Source organism: Dipodomys merriami, unplaced genomic scaffold (assembly GCF_024711535.1).
Source record: "Dipodomys merriami isolate MVZ:Mamm:240054 unplaced genomic scaffold, mDipMer1.0.p SCAF_10, whole genome shotgun sequence".
NCBI lineage: Eukaryota > Metazoa > Chordata > Mammalia > Rodentia > Heteromyidae > Dipodomys > Dipodomys merriami.
The window spans coordinates 11,883,729-11,898,618 of NW_027202271.1; the positions used below are offsets into that span (position 1 = coordinate 11,883,729).

The 14,890-nt window shown below is 39.9% G+C and overlaps 1 protein-coding gene across 2 annotated transcripts in view; it reads right to left on the reverse strand.

The window, feature by feature from the left end:
• Window positions 1-2,948: 2,948 nt before the first annotated feature.
• Rpap3 (RNA polymerase II associated protein 3) overlaps window positions 2,949-14,890 on the reverse strand; it is a 29,192-nt gene continuing 17,250 nt past the window's right edge. For both annotated transcript variants that reach the window (XM_070039610.1, XM_070039620.1), the window contains 9 exons: window positions 14,172-14,299; window positions 11,168-11,289; window positions 9,536-9,606; window positions 9,345-9,446; window positions 8,372-8,604; window positions 6,723-6,909; window positions 5,102-5,199; window positions 4,228-4,328; window positions 2,949-3,135 (listed from right to left, as the gene is read on the reverse strand). In XM_070039610.1, the coding sequence (XP_069895711.1) occupies window positions 3,050-3,135; window positions 4,228-4,328; window positions 5,102-5,199; window positions 6,723-6,909; window positions 8,372-8,604; window positions 9,345-9,446; window positions 9,536-9,606; window positions 11,168-11,289; window positions 14,172-14,299 (1,128 nt within the window). In that variant the 3' untranslated portion in view covers window positions 2,949-3,049. The remainder of the gene's footprint in view (window positions 3,136-4,227; window positions 4,329-5,101; window positions 5,200-6,722; window positions 6,910-8,371; window positions 8,605-9,344; window positions 9,447-9,535; window positions 9,607-11,167; window positions 11,290-14,171; window positions 14,300-14,890) is intronic.

Sequence of the window (14,890 nt, forward strand, 5' to 3'; positions counted from 1 at the left end):
GGAAGTTGGCTCAGTGGTAGAGCGCTTGCCTTGCATGCATGAGGCCCTGGGTTCCATTCTTCAGCACCACATAAGCAAAAAGAAAAAAGCCGGAAGTGGCACTGTAGCTCAAGTGGTAGAGTGCTGGCCTTGAGCTGAAAGAGCTGAGGGACAGCGCCCAGGCCCAGAGTTCAGGCCCCATGACCGGACCCCCCCCCAAAAAAAAAGAATTCCATGACTCCTGTCAGAGCCCCCCCAAAACAGATACCTATATACTGACTACAGGATCCACGGTGGAGACCCCCGTGCCTGCCTGTTGCATGTTCCTGCAACAATTCTTCCTTTCTCTATGATCTCCTCTCACATTTCAATTCTGGACAACACAAAAATCAGACCTTCAAAAGATGGGTGCCCGTGGCATCACACCTATGATCCTATGCTCCTATACAGGAGGCTGAGATGTGAGGATCACAGTTCAAAGGCAGATGGGAAGTTAAGTCCATAAAATACATCTCCAATTAATGCCCCCTCAAAAAAAAAAAAAGCCCAAAGTAGAGCTGTGGCTTAAATGGTAGTTAACCTGAGCACACAAGTATCCAGGTCCCGAGTTCAAGCCCCAGAACCGCCCCCCCACACACAAATACACAATCAGTCCTTTACTTTTGCTGTATTTATTAGATGTGTTTAGGTAGGGAGCCAGTATCTTGCTAAAAAACTAAATTTCCCTTTCATTGTTAATCCTATCAGCATGCATGCTATTCTCTGAAGAACCAGAAGGTGGCAGTCATCCCAAGGAATTGCCAGTTGCCAGCCTGCCTTTTTCCAGCAGCTGTTAAGGTCGGTAAGGTCATGGAATAACCAATGTACCACAGAAGGAAGGGCACTAGTGTTTCAGTCAGACCAGCCTCTGCTTGGCCCCAGCTCCCAAGTTCCTATGTGTCTCTTTCTGAGTTCAAGCAAATCCACTGTTACAGTGTCTTCATATATAATAAGTTGCATAAAATGGGAGTTACTACTATAATTAGGTCTATGTTAGCTGCTAAAACCAATAGAGTTCTGCAAGAGAAACAGAAAAGTATAACCCTCTCCCTTTTCACACTTAATTGATGTTCAACCAACATTGGGGTGGGGAGAAGAGAGGAAGGAGCACTTTGGACACAATCCAGTGAAAGAGAATTAAAATATTATCTCTGTTGATGATGAAAAAGGTCTTTATTCTTCAGACAAGGGCTCTGAGCCAGATCTAAAAGGCTCTCCATCTGGATACTTCATTTTCATTCTATAGTGAATTCATCACTCTTTTATTTTGCAAATATTTAACTCCATTATCATGTGCTAATAAGCTCGGTGCTCTGGAAGTCATCTCTTTAAAACATATTTTCTAACCCCACTGATATGCAAACACATTCTAACTCTAGTTCCCACTTGCCTTATTCAGACTGCTCTCTCTCCCTTTCCTCCACCCCCCTTGTCCCCCCTTCTATTTATCTTATCTAAACAATGAACGTTTATCCTTCACAGTTCTTCACACTGAGAATGAAGACAAGATCAAGATGCAGGCAGATGTGTCAGGTGAGGATTCTCAGACTGGTTTATGGATAACTGTCTTTTCTTCAGGCAGAGAGCAAAAGGAGGGAAAGAGGAAGCTTTCTCTTCTCATAAGAGCACTAACTGCATCTTGAGGGCTTCATGCTCATGGCCTAGTGACCTCCCATTTCCAAATGTCATTCCCTTGGGCCTTTGGGTTTCAATGCACGGATTGGGAGAGGATACACACTCAAGTTCCTGCTTTCAGGAAACTGACCTCCTTGTCACTGCATAGAAAACCCTCCTACCACCACGCCTAACTCCCCACAGCCAACCTGCTACACACAGACCCCCAGCATGGCGTGGGCCCACACTCCTCCATTCCTGGCTGTGCTGTTCTCTCTGTCTAGACCATGCTTTGTCCTTGGTCACCTGGATTATTGTTTCTAATCCTTTGTGTCTGAGCTCTGACATCTCTTCCATCTTGGTGGTTTTAACTCTGCCTTCAGTTTAAGTCCCAGCAACTTCATTTGCATGTTATATATATACCCTTGCAGGAATACTTCCTTCTTTCTTGACCTGTTATTTTTGTAATCTGCTAAATGGGTACCTTTGCACTAAGGGTCATATAAGACAAAAGCATCTCCTTTAAATCCTGGCCACAGAGCTACTACTTCTTAGTTACTATTCCTGGTTCCAGGAACATTCCAAAGTAATTTTCATGTATCACCTTTTAATACTCACAACATGATGCTTTTAGAAAAGTAGACTTAGAGCCAAGTAATACTTTTAGAATCCTTAAACTTCTAACAACCAAGTAGTCTTGAACCTAGATGCTCCCAAGAAAAGGTGTGGTAAACATGCACAGGTCAGAGTCTTGTTCAAGCACCCTGACTCATCTACACTCAACATGATTTGCTTCCAAGGGATAGCTGGGTTGTAATGTGAAGTCCAATCAGCTCTAAGCATCATAAAACAGGACTTGGGCCATTAAAAAAGGCAGAGTCCTCCAAGGAACCTGGCTTGACCCCCAATTCTGAGTGAGGGAATTGTTTAAGCAAAAAGGAGAGGGGAAGGACCAGGAGAGGAGAAAGGAAAGGGAGAGAAGGCTAAGAATTTGACTCAGGTGGTAGAACACTTACTTCCAAAAAAAAGGGGGGGGGATAATCTCACTATCTACCTAATCCCCTCCACAGATAATTTTGTCCATACTGGAATGAAGCAGCTTTATTACAAAAATTCATGAAAATAGAAAATAATATTACATTTACAGGACACTGAAGACTTCCTAAATGTAACATTTAAAGTGATTTCTAAAACAAAATAGTGATCCTTATAAATATACTTAGTATTTTATTTTCAGAAAAATGTAGTTTACACCAAAACATTTCTCACTAGTTAGATCACAACTTTACACTCAATTAACTTATATCTAAATAGAGTTCTTTCCAACATGACTTAATTTTATTAAAGAGTAAAACACTTTATTTTCAGTAGAAAAAAATTTATATGTGAAAGTCAAAAAGTCTCAGAAAAAATGGAATCAACTGCCATATCTTTTCTTGAGTTCCTCAACAGAATTATCCTTCAATCCTGATTTGTCTATGTGATTGAATAATACATGTGCAACTGAAAAAGAAAAAAAATTCCATTTTAATTTCATATTTTAAAAAACTAAGCAAATGTAAAATAAAAGGAGCAATAAGAGCAATAATTACAATGATTTATAAATTATAATGTATATATTTGAAAGTCCAATCTAAAAAAAGGTGTATAACACCCAATGTTCTTCCCAGAATGCTTTTCTCTAGAAGCATAAATTTCCCTACGTCCTCAATGACATTAATAATGCAGACTAAACTAAACTCATTCTGTATTTTGCTAAAGATTATATCAAGCATACTTTCATTTACTTAATATTTTTATTTCAGTTAACTATTTTTTTTTTTTTGCCAGTCCTGGGGCTTGAACTCAGGGCCTGAGCACTCTATCTCTTGAGCCACAGTGCCACTTCTGGCCTTTTCTGTGTATGTGGTACTGAGGAATTGAACCCAGGACTTCATGCATGCCAGGCTAGCACTCTACCACTAAGCTACATTCCCAGTCCTTCAATTAACTAATTTTTAAACTTAGTTTTATTTTTAAACTTCATATTGCTACTGCCTCAGAATTTCTGGCACAGAGTATTCCCTGAATCTGAAATGCTCCTTCATCTAACTAATTTCCTGCACTTGGAGAATGCAGCTGAAATCAAACACACTCAAGAAAAGTGCCTCTCAGAATGGATGAGACATGTTCCTATACATGTGCACCTGTGAGAGGGACTCTCTTAACATGCTCCGGGACAAAGAACTCAATCACTACGCTACTTATTGCATTTCCAACATGCCATCCCAGGCCACAGAATTAGAATACGTGGGTTTAAGTCCTGCGTATGGCTTCCTAGCTATGTGACTGTGGTCAAATTCCTTCACTTCTTTGTGCCTCAACTTACTCCTCTGTAAAAGGAGAACCATAATAGTACCCACACTTGATAATTCTGCCAGAATTAAACACAACTTTAACTGTTCTCAATCTAACTATACTTCTTTGATTAAAATGTAGTTAATTTATATTTAATTGTATATTCTATGTATAGTAAATAATCAATAAATGTCTTTGGACATTCATTGACTAATAATATATAAGAAGAAATAGATTGGGAGATACTTTAAAACTTACTCTTTTTCTCAGGTTCTGACATAAACATCACTGCCATATCAAACCGTTTTAATTCAGAGAGCCTTTGTAAGATTTCAAAGATGAGTGATGGCTTTTCTTTCCTGGAATAAGGCAGATACAAAAACAAATTATGAGGTAAAAGTAGCTCATTTGGTTCTATTTACTAAGACAGCTATTCCTAAAGTCTTCACTTTTCCCCTGGATACTCTCTATATTCTTTTTGGGGCAGTTTTTTTTTTAAATTTTTTATTGTTATTATAAAGTTGATTTACAGAGGGGTTACAGTTACACAAGTCAGGTAACAAGTACATTTTGGGGGGACAATGTGCCCCCTTCCCTCATTCTCTCCTAGGCTTTCCCTCCTGTCCCCATCCACAAATTGTATAGTTTATTTTCAACATAGTGTCCAGTGAGTACCACTGCTGCATTTGTTCACCCTTTGTCTTTCCACTTATGTGTCCCCCTTATCCCTTTAACTAACTGGCATTTTGTGAGGGGCAGGACTTGTGCTTTCGAAGGCCCAACACAGCTGGACTCCATGGCCGAATGTCTATTCTAGATACTCAAATTAAGCAGTCCACCAAGTCAACTGGAGAGGTGAATAAGTCTTCCATGACAGCTTAGCAGTGCAACTAGTGCTGCCCTAACACTGGTCACCCACATCTTACTTTTCTCTACAGGAAAAAAAGAATAATCAAGAAGCTCCTTTTCTTCCTGCTTAAACTTTCCCCTTTTACTGTTTGTACTTGTCATCTCTTTAAAACTTCTACAACAGTAAAATTTACTAGAAAGCTAATTTTCTATGTATACCAGTATTAACATTTAAATCAAAAAACTCATTTTTCAAATACAAGAATAAAACAATTCAACTTACTCAATGTAAAAGTCATGTAGAATTTTAATGATTTGATTGAATACATCTGGATCTAGATTTTTCTGAAACAACTTGGGATACAAGGATGGTTCAATTTGCTTTGGAAAAAGACAGAAAATTAAGTTATGACACTATTCACATTTCACAAAACATAAGTACATTTTAGAAAAATATATTTCTTTCAATATAATGTTATAAAAGAATGTAACTTAAATGAATTGTAAGATCATCCCTCTGTTCTAGCTAGAAAGAAAACTCATGAACAGAAGAGACAGACACAGGAAACTTGAGAGAGCCCTCAATAACTGTTAACTAAAGATTTAAAAAAGTAGAATTACTTGAGATGATACATTTGAATTGTTTACAATTATAAGGGAGTGCTACTATCATTAAGCCTGAAAAGACTATTCTAAGTTTCATATGATTTGATTCTTTTTTTTTTTTTTTTGGGGGGGGGGGTCCGGTCGTGGGCCTGAACTCTGGGCCTGGGCGCTGTCCCTCAGCTCTTCAGCTCAAGGCGAGTGCTCTACCACTTGAGCCACAGCGCCACTTCTGGCTTTTTTTTTCTGCTTATGTGGTGCTGAGGAATCAAACCCAGGACCTCATGCATGCAAGGCAAGTGCTCTACCACTGAGCCACTTTCCCAGCCCTGATTTGTTTCTTTATCTTTTCTTTTCTTTTTTTTTTTATTAAAAATTTTTTTTGGTGTGAGAATACCATACAGAGGAGTTACAATTACATGGGCAAGATAACAAGTACATTTCTTTTTTTTTTTTTTTTTTGTCGGTCGTGAGGCTTGAACTCTGGGCCTGGGCGCTGTCCCTCAGCTCTTCAGCTCAAGGCGAGCGCTCTACCACTTGAGCTACAGCGCCACTTCCGGTTTTCTGGTGGTTTATTGGAGATAGGAGTCTCACAGTCTTTCCTGCCCGGGCTGGCTTTGAACCGCGATCCTCAGATCTCAGCCTCCTGAGTAGCTAGAATTACAGGCGTGAACCACCAGCGCCCGGCTAACAAGTACATTTCTTATCAAGCATTGTTGCCTCCTCTTTGTTTCCCCTTCTCATCCCTCCCCCACCAACCCCCCACCAAAGTTGTAAAGTTCGAATCGTTTAACTAGGGATACAGGTGGACCCATTGCAACAACGAGATATACAAGTCGTTATGTCGAAAAACAAACTTTACAACTTGTTTCTTCTTTTTTTGGGGGGAGGAGGGTCCAGTCATGGGGCCTGAACTCTGGGCCTGGGCGCTGTGTCAGCACTCTACCACTTGAGCCACAGCGCCACTTACAGCTTTTTTCTTTTTGCTTATGTGGTGCTGAGGAATCGAACACAGGGCCTCATGCATGCAAGGCAAGCGCTCTACCACTGAGCCACCTTCCCAGCAAGTAAAAGTTCATTCTCAAGAAAATAATTGCCTAAAGTATTGCAAGCATGTCTTGGCACACAGAAGATATCAATGTATTTTAGCTTCCTTTCCACATCTCAAAGCATGAAGGATTAAGCTTAAGCTACAATCAATCATATCATAAGAGCAAATACTAGTAAAACTATTATTATATAGTGGCCAAGAGAAACTGACATTTTATTTCCAAAAGAACTATTAGCTCCTTCTCTTTTACCTTTAAATACTGATACAACATTTCTGGGGAGCTTTTCAGTTGTCTGAAGTCAGATTCCAGCTGGAATGAGTTAGCAGGAACTGGAGGGAGAACAGCTGTAGGACACTGAGTGGGTGTTTGTTCCACCTTTATAGAAATCTTCTCATTGAAAGAATGACACACGTCCTGTTTCAAATTCACACGAGGCCTGAAATAGTTCAGAGACATCAACAAGTTAGAAACCACCATAAATGTCACAGTTCAATAAAGAAAACAGCAGGAAAGATTGTACATTCTAGCTTTACTAATAGTATGTGATCTATTTGATCTATTTGTATTCTAAAGCTAATAAGTTCTTTTTGACTAATATACACGTCGGGGCTGATTTTTACATTTTGGCTAAGGAATAACCATTGTCATTTGTTGCATGACTAGCATGGTCATGCTTTAGGCACATCAGCTCTACCTACTTCATGACAGAGTCACACTTGCAACTCAGCCTCTCAGAAACCTGAATTATCAGTTTCAAGATACATCAGGAAGGAAGAAATGCTTCCTCTTTACAAAACAACTTGCTTTTGAGCATTTTACCATAGTCCATATCATACCATCTTCAACAAAACTACTACTAGAGTACAAAGTTTTGTTTTCTTTGTCAATCCTGGGGCTTGAACTCAGGTGTCTGGGCAGTGTCCCTGAGCTCTTTAGCTCAAGGATAGCACTCTGCTGACTTTGAGCCACAGCACCACTTCTGGTTTTCTGGTGGTTAAATGGAGATAAGAGTCTCAGAGACTTTCCTGCCAGGGCTGGCTTTGAACCATGATCCTCCTCCTGAGTAAGTAGGATTACAGGTATAAGCCACCAGTGCATAGCTTAGAGCACAAAGTTTTAAACAAAAATTTTTTATAGGTTTGTTGAGTGGCACCTTAAGGCTATATATGATTACATATATCAATAACCAAAAACAAGCCTAATTAGTCTGTTTCTTCTATTTTTCATCACTAAGGAAACACACACAACTATTTTCTTTTTATTAAACACAATTTAAAGAGTGCTCAAGAGTCTTCAGTATTAGTGGACAGAATATAGAATGGATAGGGCTGGGAAGGTGGCTCAGTGGTAGAGCGCTTGCCTTGCATGCCTGAGGCCCTGGGTTCAATTCCTCAGCACCACATAAGCAAAAAGAAAAAAGCCGGAAAGTGGTGCTGTGGCTCATAGTGGTAGAGCGCTAGCCTTGAGCTGAAGAGCTGAGGGACAGCTCCCAGGCCCAGAGTTCAAGCCCCATGACTGACCAAAAAAATCAGAGTGGCTAAAACCAACAAGCTGAGCATCAGTGGCTCAAACCTATAACCCTAGCTACTCAAGAGGCTGAGATCTGAGGATCACAATTCAAAGCCAGCCTGGGCAGGAAATTCCATAAGACTCTTATCTGCAATTAACCAGCAAAAAGCCAGAACTAGAGCTGTGGCTCAAGTGGTAGAGCACTAGCCTTGAGCACAAAAGTTCAGGGACATCATTCAGGCCCTGAGTTCAAGCCCCAGGATAAGCATAAAAATAAACTAAGAAGACTATAAATGGTAAGTACAAATCAGAATTCTTCTCAGTAGTATAAATTTATAGTGGAATGTTGTCATTCTGGATAATGATGAACTAATAGTGCTTCTACTCACTGTGGGGCTGACATATCGCTGATTTCTTCTATCTTCAGTACTTTGGCCCTTGGGGTGTCACTGGTGGGCAAGCAGTCCTCAGGGCTTGAGCTCTTCTTACCCACGAAGCCTGAGGCTGCTCCTGCATTCGCTACATGGACAGGATGACTATCCATAGCTGTACTGCTCTCTTGTACATCAACAGTCTCGATCAAACTACCAGTTTCTTCAATAAGAACCTTCTTGAGTGGTCTCTAAAACAATTAAAATCAACAAATTAATGGTTTCCTATCTTAGGATCACAAGTTAAAAGACAGCCATATTCTTACAACTAATATCCCAATTGTAAGTAAATTCAATTTGGTGGCCAGATTAAGGAACAATACTGAGAATAGAAAGAACAAAAAGCTATGCACCTCTCCTAACCAGATCTAAGTGGAGTGAGAGGGATTTGCACACAGAAGTAACTACAAGGCACTACAAGCCAATAATAGTTTTAAGAGGTAAAAGCACAGAATATAATCCAGGTGCCAGGAGCTCACGTCTGTAGTCCTAGCTTGAGATCTGAGGATTGCCATTCAAAGCCAGCCCAAGCAGGATGTCTGTTAAGATTCTTATCTACACTTAACTACCAAAAAGGCCAGAAGTAGAGCTGTGGTTCAAGTGGTAGCTTTGAGCATGAAAATTCAGGGACAAGCACCCAGGCCCCGAATTCAAGTCCCAACATCAGCACACACACACATACACATACACACACACACACAAACACACACAAATACACAAACACACACACACACACACACACACACACACACACACACACACACACACAAAGAAAGAAGGAAAGAAGCACAGGAAAAATAAAAGAAAAAAGCAGCAGAGAATGTCCAGACTGCACAGGAAGGATGTGGCCTAGCCTGTGGGCAGGCAGCGGCCTGGCAGGGTAGGCACAGGGGGATGGTGGTACAGAGACAGCATGGAGGGCTTTACTTACAGTTGATCTAAGGTGAGGTGCTTTATCAATGGGTTTTATCACATTTTGCCTTTGTGTGGAATCGAGAAAGACATCATCCCAGTGTCCTTTTTCAATTAATTCCTTGAAAAAAAATTCTCAAGTTAATTATACAATCATTAATGTGTATATGTTTTGGAAACTAGGACATTTCAGAAAAAAAAATTCTTTACCTTTTTAAGTTTGGAAAGCTCAGTCACTGCTTGCTTATTTCCAGGTTCCAGAAGTAAAACCATTTCAAAATCTACCATGAGTTAAAAAAAATAGTAAGAAGAATAGTAAAACATTTCATGAAGTTCAAGACCTGAAACCCTTAACTACTAGGAATCCTATTTTTATTTCTAAATTTTTACTCAGGGAGGGCACTGGTGACTCATGCTTGCAATCCTAATTACTCAGGAGGCTGAGATCTGATATCACTGTTTGAAGCCAGCCCGAGTAAGGGAACTCTGTGAGACTCTTATCTCCAATAAATTTCCAAAAAAGCTGTAGCTTTTACACACACACACACACACACACACACACACACACACACACACACACACACACACACACACACACACACACACACACACACACACACACACACACACACACACACACACACACAGTTTACTCAGGACACTGAGATCCAGGTGAGCAGTACAGGAACAGAAGAGGCACAAAAATCTGATACATGTTACAACACAGATGGCCTAAAGGGCAAGTGGGTATTTAAAATAGTCAAATTCAAAGCCAAGTAGCGGGGAAGTGTCAAATGTGCAGAGTTTTAAAATAGGATGCTAACAATGCTTTGGAGATGGACAGTGATGATGATTGATTGTCCAACACTAAACTCTTCTAAACTCATACACTTATGCCTAAAATAGTACATATAACAACATATCTTTCCACAATTCAAAGTAAAACTACCACCAACAAACCCTCACTACGGCTAAAGTCAGGTTTAGAAAGAAAGATTCAAATGTGTATTTCACTAAAGAAGAAAGCCTAAAATCAATTGTACTAAATATTAGATTAAAAAGTCAGAAAAAAGGTGAGCATAATCCAAGTACATTATACAAATAGATGACAATATCATAATGAATCTTTCTACACCGTACAGTTAACATGTGCCAAAAAACACTATGGAGGGTTGGGGCTGGGACGGTGGCTCAGAGGTAGCTCGCTTGACTTGCATGCCATGAGGCCCTGGGTTTGATTCCTCAGCACCACATAAGCAAAAAGAAAAAAGCCGGAAGTGGTGCTGTGACTCAAGTGGTAGAGCGCTAGCCTTGAGCTGAAGAGCTGAGGGACAGCGCCCAGGCCCAGAGTTCAGTCCCCATGACCAGACCCCCCCCAAAAAAAACTATGGGGGGCATGGGGAAGGGACAGAATTAAAACGGAACGTAGAAAAATAAAGGGCAGAAGTAAATGAAACAGAAATCAAACAGTCCAGAACCTTACCAGTTCTCTGAAACAACTAGTGAAATGAAGCCCTCGGAGACAAGACAATAGAAAGTACAGAGACATCACTACAGCCCCCACGGTCCCCTGCTTCCTAGCTGCCAATTACCTCCCTTTGCCTTTCATTCTTGCCTTCTTGCTTTTCCTTCTCATCTGCAATTCAGATTTTCCACTAATTTCTACTGGCAATGAGCCAAAGTTCAAAATGATCAGGTATATCATGGGAGTGCAGTCCTTCCAACCCATCCATGTTAGTCTTTGGAAAGAAAGTTCTGTATCCCTGAACTGTGGGAGAGCTGCATACATGCATCTCTGCTTCCACATCTGGGCCACCAGAAGACACTATGACAAAGGGTTACCTTGTTTGGCCTCATTTATCTTTCCCAAAAATGTTCTCGCAGTTCCTCTTCTGGCGAAAGCTTTAGAATACGAGCCATCTAACGTAATAGCTTGTGTGCAGTCTCTTTCAGCTTCTTCATATCTATGGAACACGGCAAAATTACTGACTGAAAAAAAAACATAGCTGACAGAAAAACTCCATGCAAACTGAGCTGCTAATTTAAAACACATGTACATAACTCCAATTACAAACTCCCAAATCAGCAGTTCAGAGTGAAGAGTATTTTTTAACTTTTTCTTTCTCACTAAATCTTTAGACCATCTGCAGAGGAGGAAGATGATGAGGTAAAGCCAGGCAAAGGTCTGCTGGAGGATGGGATTCATGATGGTAAAACGTGAGGAGAGCAGATGAGAGGACCTCACTCACAGCAGCGCACGTCCCTGACCCTCCACGCGCAGCAGTCTACTGTCACTTCCTAGCAAAACTTCACTAACACTCAGTGTATACCCCATTTAAAGAAACATTACCCCCACAAAATTAAGAACTCCTTATGATCTGATGGTCTATCAACTGATAGACTGATGGCATAAATACTACTCAGCCGTGCATAGAGCAATGAATTAAGACTGAATGAGTGCTGTTCTATGATAACAAAGAGCTAAGAACAGCCAAGCATACACTCAAGGGTTTTGATACAGTCCTTGCCTTGTATGCATAGACTCTGGGTTTGATTACCAGCACTGCTGAATGAATCTATGACTAAGTAACAAGAACAACATAAAACCTTTAGAGTCTTCCATTAATTATACAACACTGGCGAGCCATGTACATTGGATCATGCCTTATCCTTTCCACTTAGAGAGATAAGATTATGGTTTAAGGCCAACTTGAGCACTGCTCACCCTCCCCCCCCAAAGTCAAGCCCTATCTGAAATAACATGAAGCAAGGCTTTGTAGTCTATACTTATGCTGTCATCTACACAAGAGGCATAAGTAGGAGGATGGATGGTCCACGGCTTAGGCAAAAAAATGTGAGACAGAGTAACTGAAGTAAAAAGGGATAGAGGTGTGGCTCAAGTGCTAGAGAGCTTTCCCAATAAGCATAAGGCCTTGAGTTCAAACCCCACTCAGTACTGCCCCCCAAAAAAGAACATTAATAAATTATTAATTTATTATGAGTGATAGTGATTTGACAGTTATGAGATATCCTTTACTTTAGGGATGAAATAACTTTGATTTGCTTTATTATACCAGCTCAGGGAGAGGAAAGACAAGTAAAATTAGATGAAGGATATCTAGATCTAGTGTACTACATTCATCAAAGTTTGAAAACTTACATAAGAATATTTAAAAGGGAAAAAAAAGGAATCTCCTGTGGTTACATTCTTTCTGATGCCTTAATGAATGGCATCCTACCCACAAGAGAGACTTCATATGAACAAAATCAGAATTTCTAAGAACTTAAATACCTCTGATTTCTTTAATTCACTTGCAGTAGGAGAGAAGACTGTTCTACCAACACATTTTCCATGTGCCCCACTCTCCTTCCTCGCTTTTCAGGATAGGCACTCCTTTGCAGAGCATGGAGTCAGAGGCTTGCCTGACTCTGGCTGTCTCTGTGCCCTGGGGAGCAGTCCTATGGACCCCAGCTTTCTACTCCCACCCATGTTTCTAGATCTACACTACCACACTTAACCCCATTTCTCACCTCACTACTATTTCTCTTCAGAGGACAATTCAGTCTCAGCTTTTTAAATCACTTATCCATGAACATACTGCCCCAGCTTGGCTCAGACTCTCTATAGTTCTGTATGCCCATATTCCATGTCCCTCGTAGCATTATCTTGAGTATTTTAAAGAGTGTTGGTCTCCTTTTCTGTGTCTTCCTCCAAACTCAAACTTCTTAAAAATAACTGCATGCTGATAAGAAATGTGTTTCTGTATTTTTCCAGTTCTGGGGCTTGAACTCAGGGCCTCTTGGTACTCAAGGCTAGTGCTCTACCACTTGAGCCACAGCACTACTTCCAGCTTTTTTTGAACAGTTTATTGGAAACAAGTCTCATGAACTTTTGTGCCCAGGCTGGTTTTGAACCTTAGTCCTCAGATCCAGCCTAAGTAGCTAGGATTACAGGTGTAAGCCACTAGCACCCAGCTATAAGAAATGTTTTTGTCTATAGTATGGACTTTGTATGGGGATTATTTAAGGTAAGGCAATTTTCAGAGGACCCCACTGTTTCCTGCAGAACAGCACTTGGGTGTTGACTGACCATCTGTGACCTGTGACTTCCCAGATGATAAGGGAAGACACAATTAGTTGCTGATTTTAAATTGCATTTTCTAATCTTGCTGTTATTGCTGTATTCACTCAAAATGTATCAACTTAACTATTCGATTATTTTTCTTGGGGAGTAGAGGCAGGAAGACATTGTTCAACAAGAAATGTGCTCATTACCTGACTTATAGAATTGAAACCCCTCTGTACATCACCTTTATAATCACAATTAAGAGGGGAAAAAAATAAAAATGGGAAAATGACAAAAGGGGCAGTATCAAGATGCATTGTATTTATAAACTGATGTGAATGGTACTCCATTGTACAACTATCTAAAATAATAAATGATAATTAAAAAATAACTGTATGCTGAGTGCTAGTGGCTCACACTTATAATGCTAGCTACTCATGTGGCTGGTAACTGAGAATCACAGTTCAAAGCTAGCCTGAGCAAAAATGTCCATGAGATTATTATCTCCAATTAACTCCCCAAAAGTCAGAAATGAAGTTGTGTGGCTCATGTAGTAGAGCACTAGCCTTGAGTATAAAAGCTCAGGAACAGCACCCAGGCCCTAGGACACGCACACACATGTGTGCACCCACACACACACACAAATAATTATCTTAAATCAATGATTCATTTAACTTTAATGTTCAAGAATAAATCAATTAAATTTTATTTTCTGGTTAATATGTCAATTTATAGTAAATTTTCATTTGCGAAGCATTAAAAAAAATAACCAATACTTACTTCTGAATCTTCAAATAGGCCATTGCTCTGTTAGCAGGAAGGAGAGCATTAGCGCCATCTGCTGCTATCCCTCGGGTGTAGCATTCAATGGCTCTCTCATATTTCCCCTCCTTGAAAAATGCATTTCCCTAGCATTGTGAAGACAAGTATGAAGAGTTAAAACATATACATTCAAATCTTAAGAAACAGATCAAAGACAAATATATCAGTAATTACAGTATAAACAGATGTTCATCTATGAGAGAGAAAAAGAGAGAGATGTTTGTATTATATGTTTGTTATTGAGTGGGTTTTCTGGTGTTCTTGAAACTAGATCTTGCTATGTAGACCAGGCTAATCTTACTAGACCCTCCTGCATTTACCTCCCAAGTGCTGAGAGTCTACAAGCATGCTCTACTACCACATACAGCCCACAGTATATTTTAATTGTTAAAAATCGAGTTAATAACATGGACTTTAGAATCTATAAGTTAGTTATTAAAGATATTCTTTTTCATTACTGGAAAGGTTTAAAATACATACTGTTATATTACTCTGCAACAATCATCATCATTCCATTATTTAAATATGCAAAGTTTAAATTTCAAAGCATATTTTTTTAGATGCCCAATGTTATGCTGTCTTTATGTTCATTAATAACTCATCAAAAGTGGACTGAGGTGTGGTTTGGGGGTAGAACACTCAATTTTTGTGAAAGAATAAAGTCCTCGAATAGTACA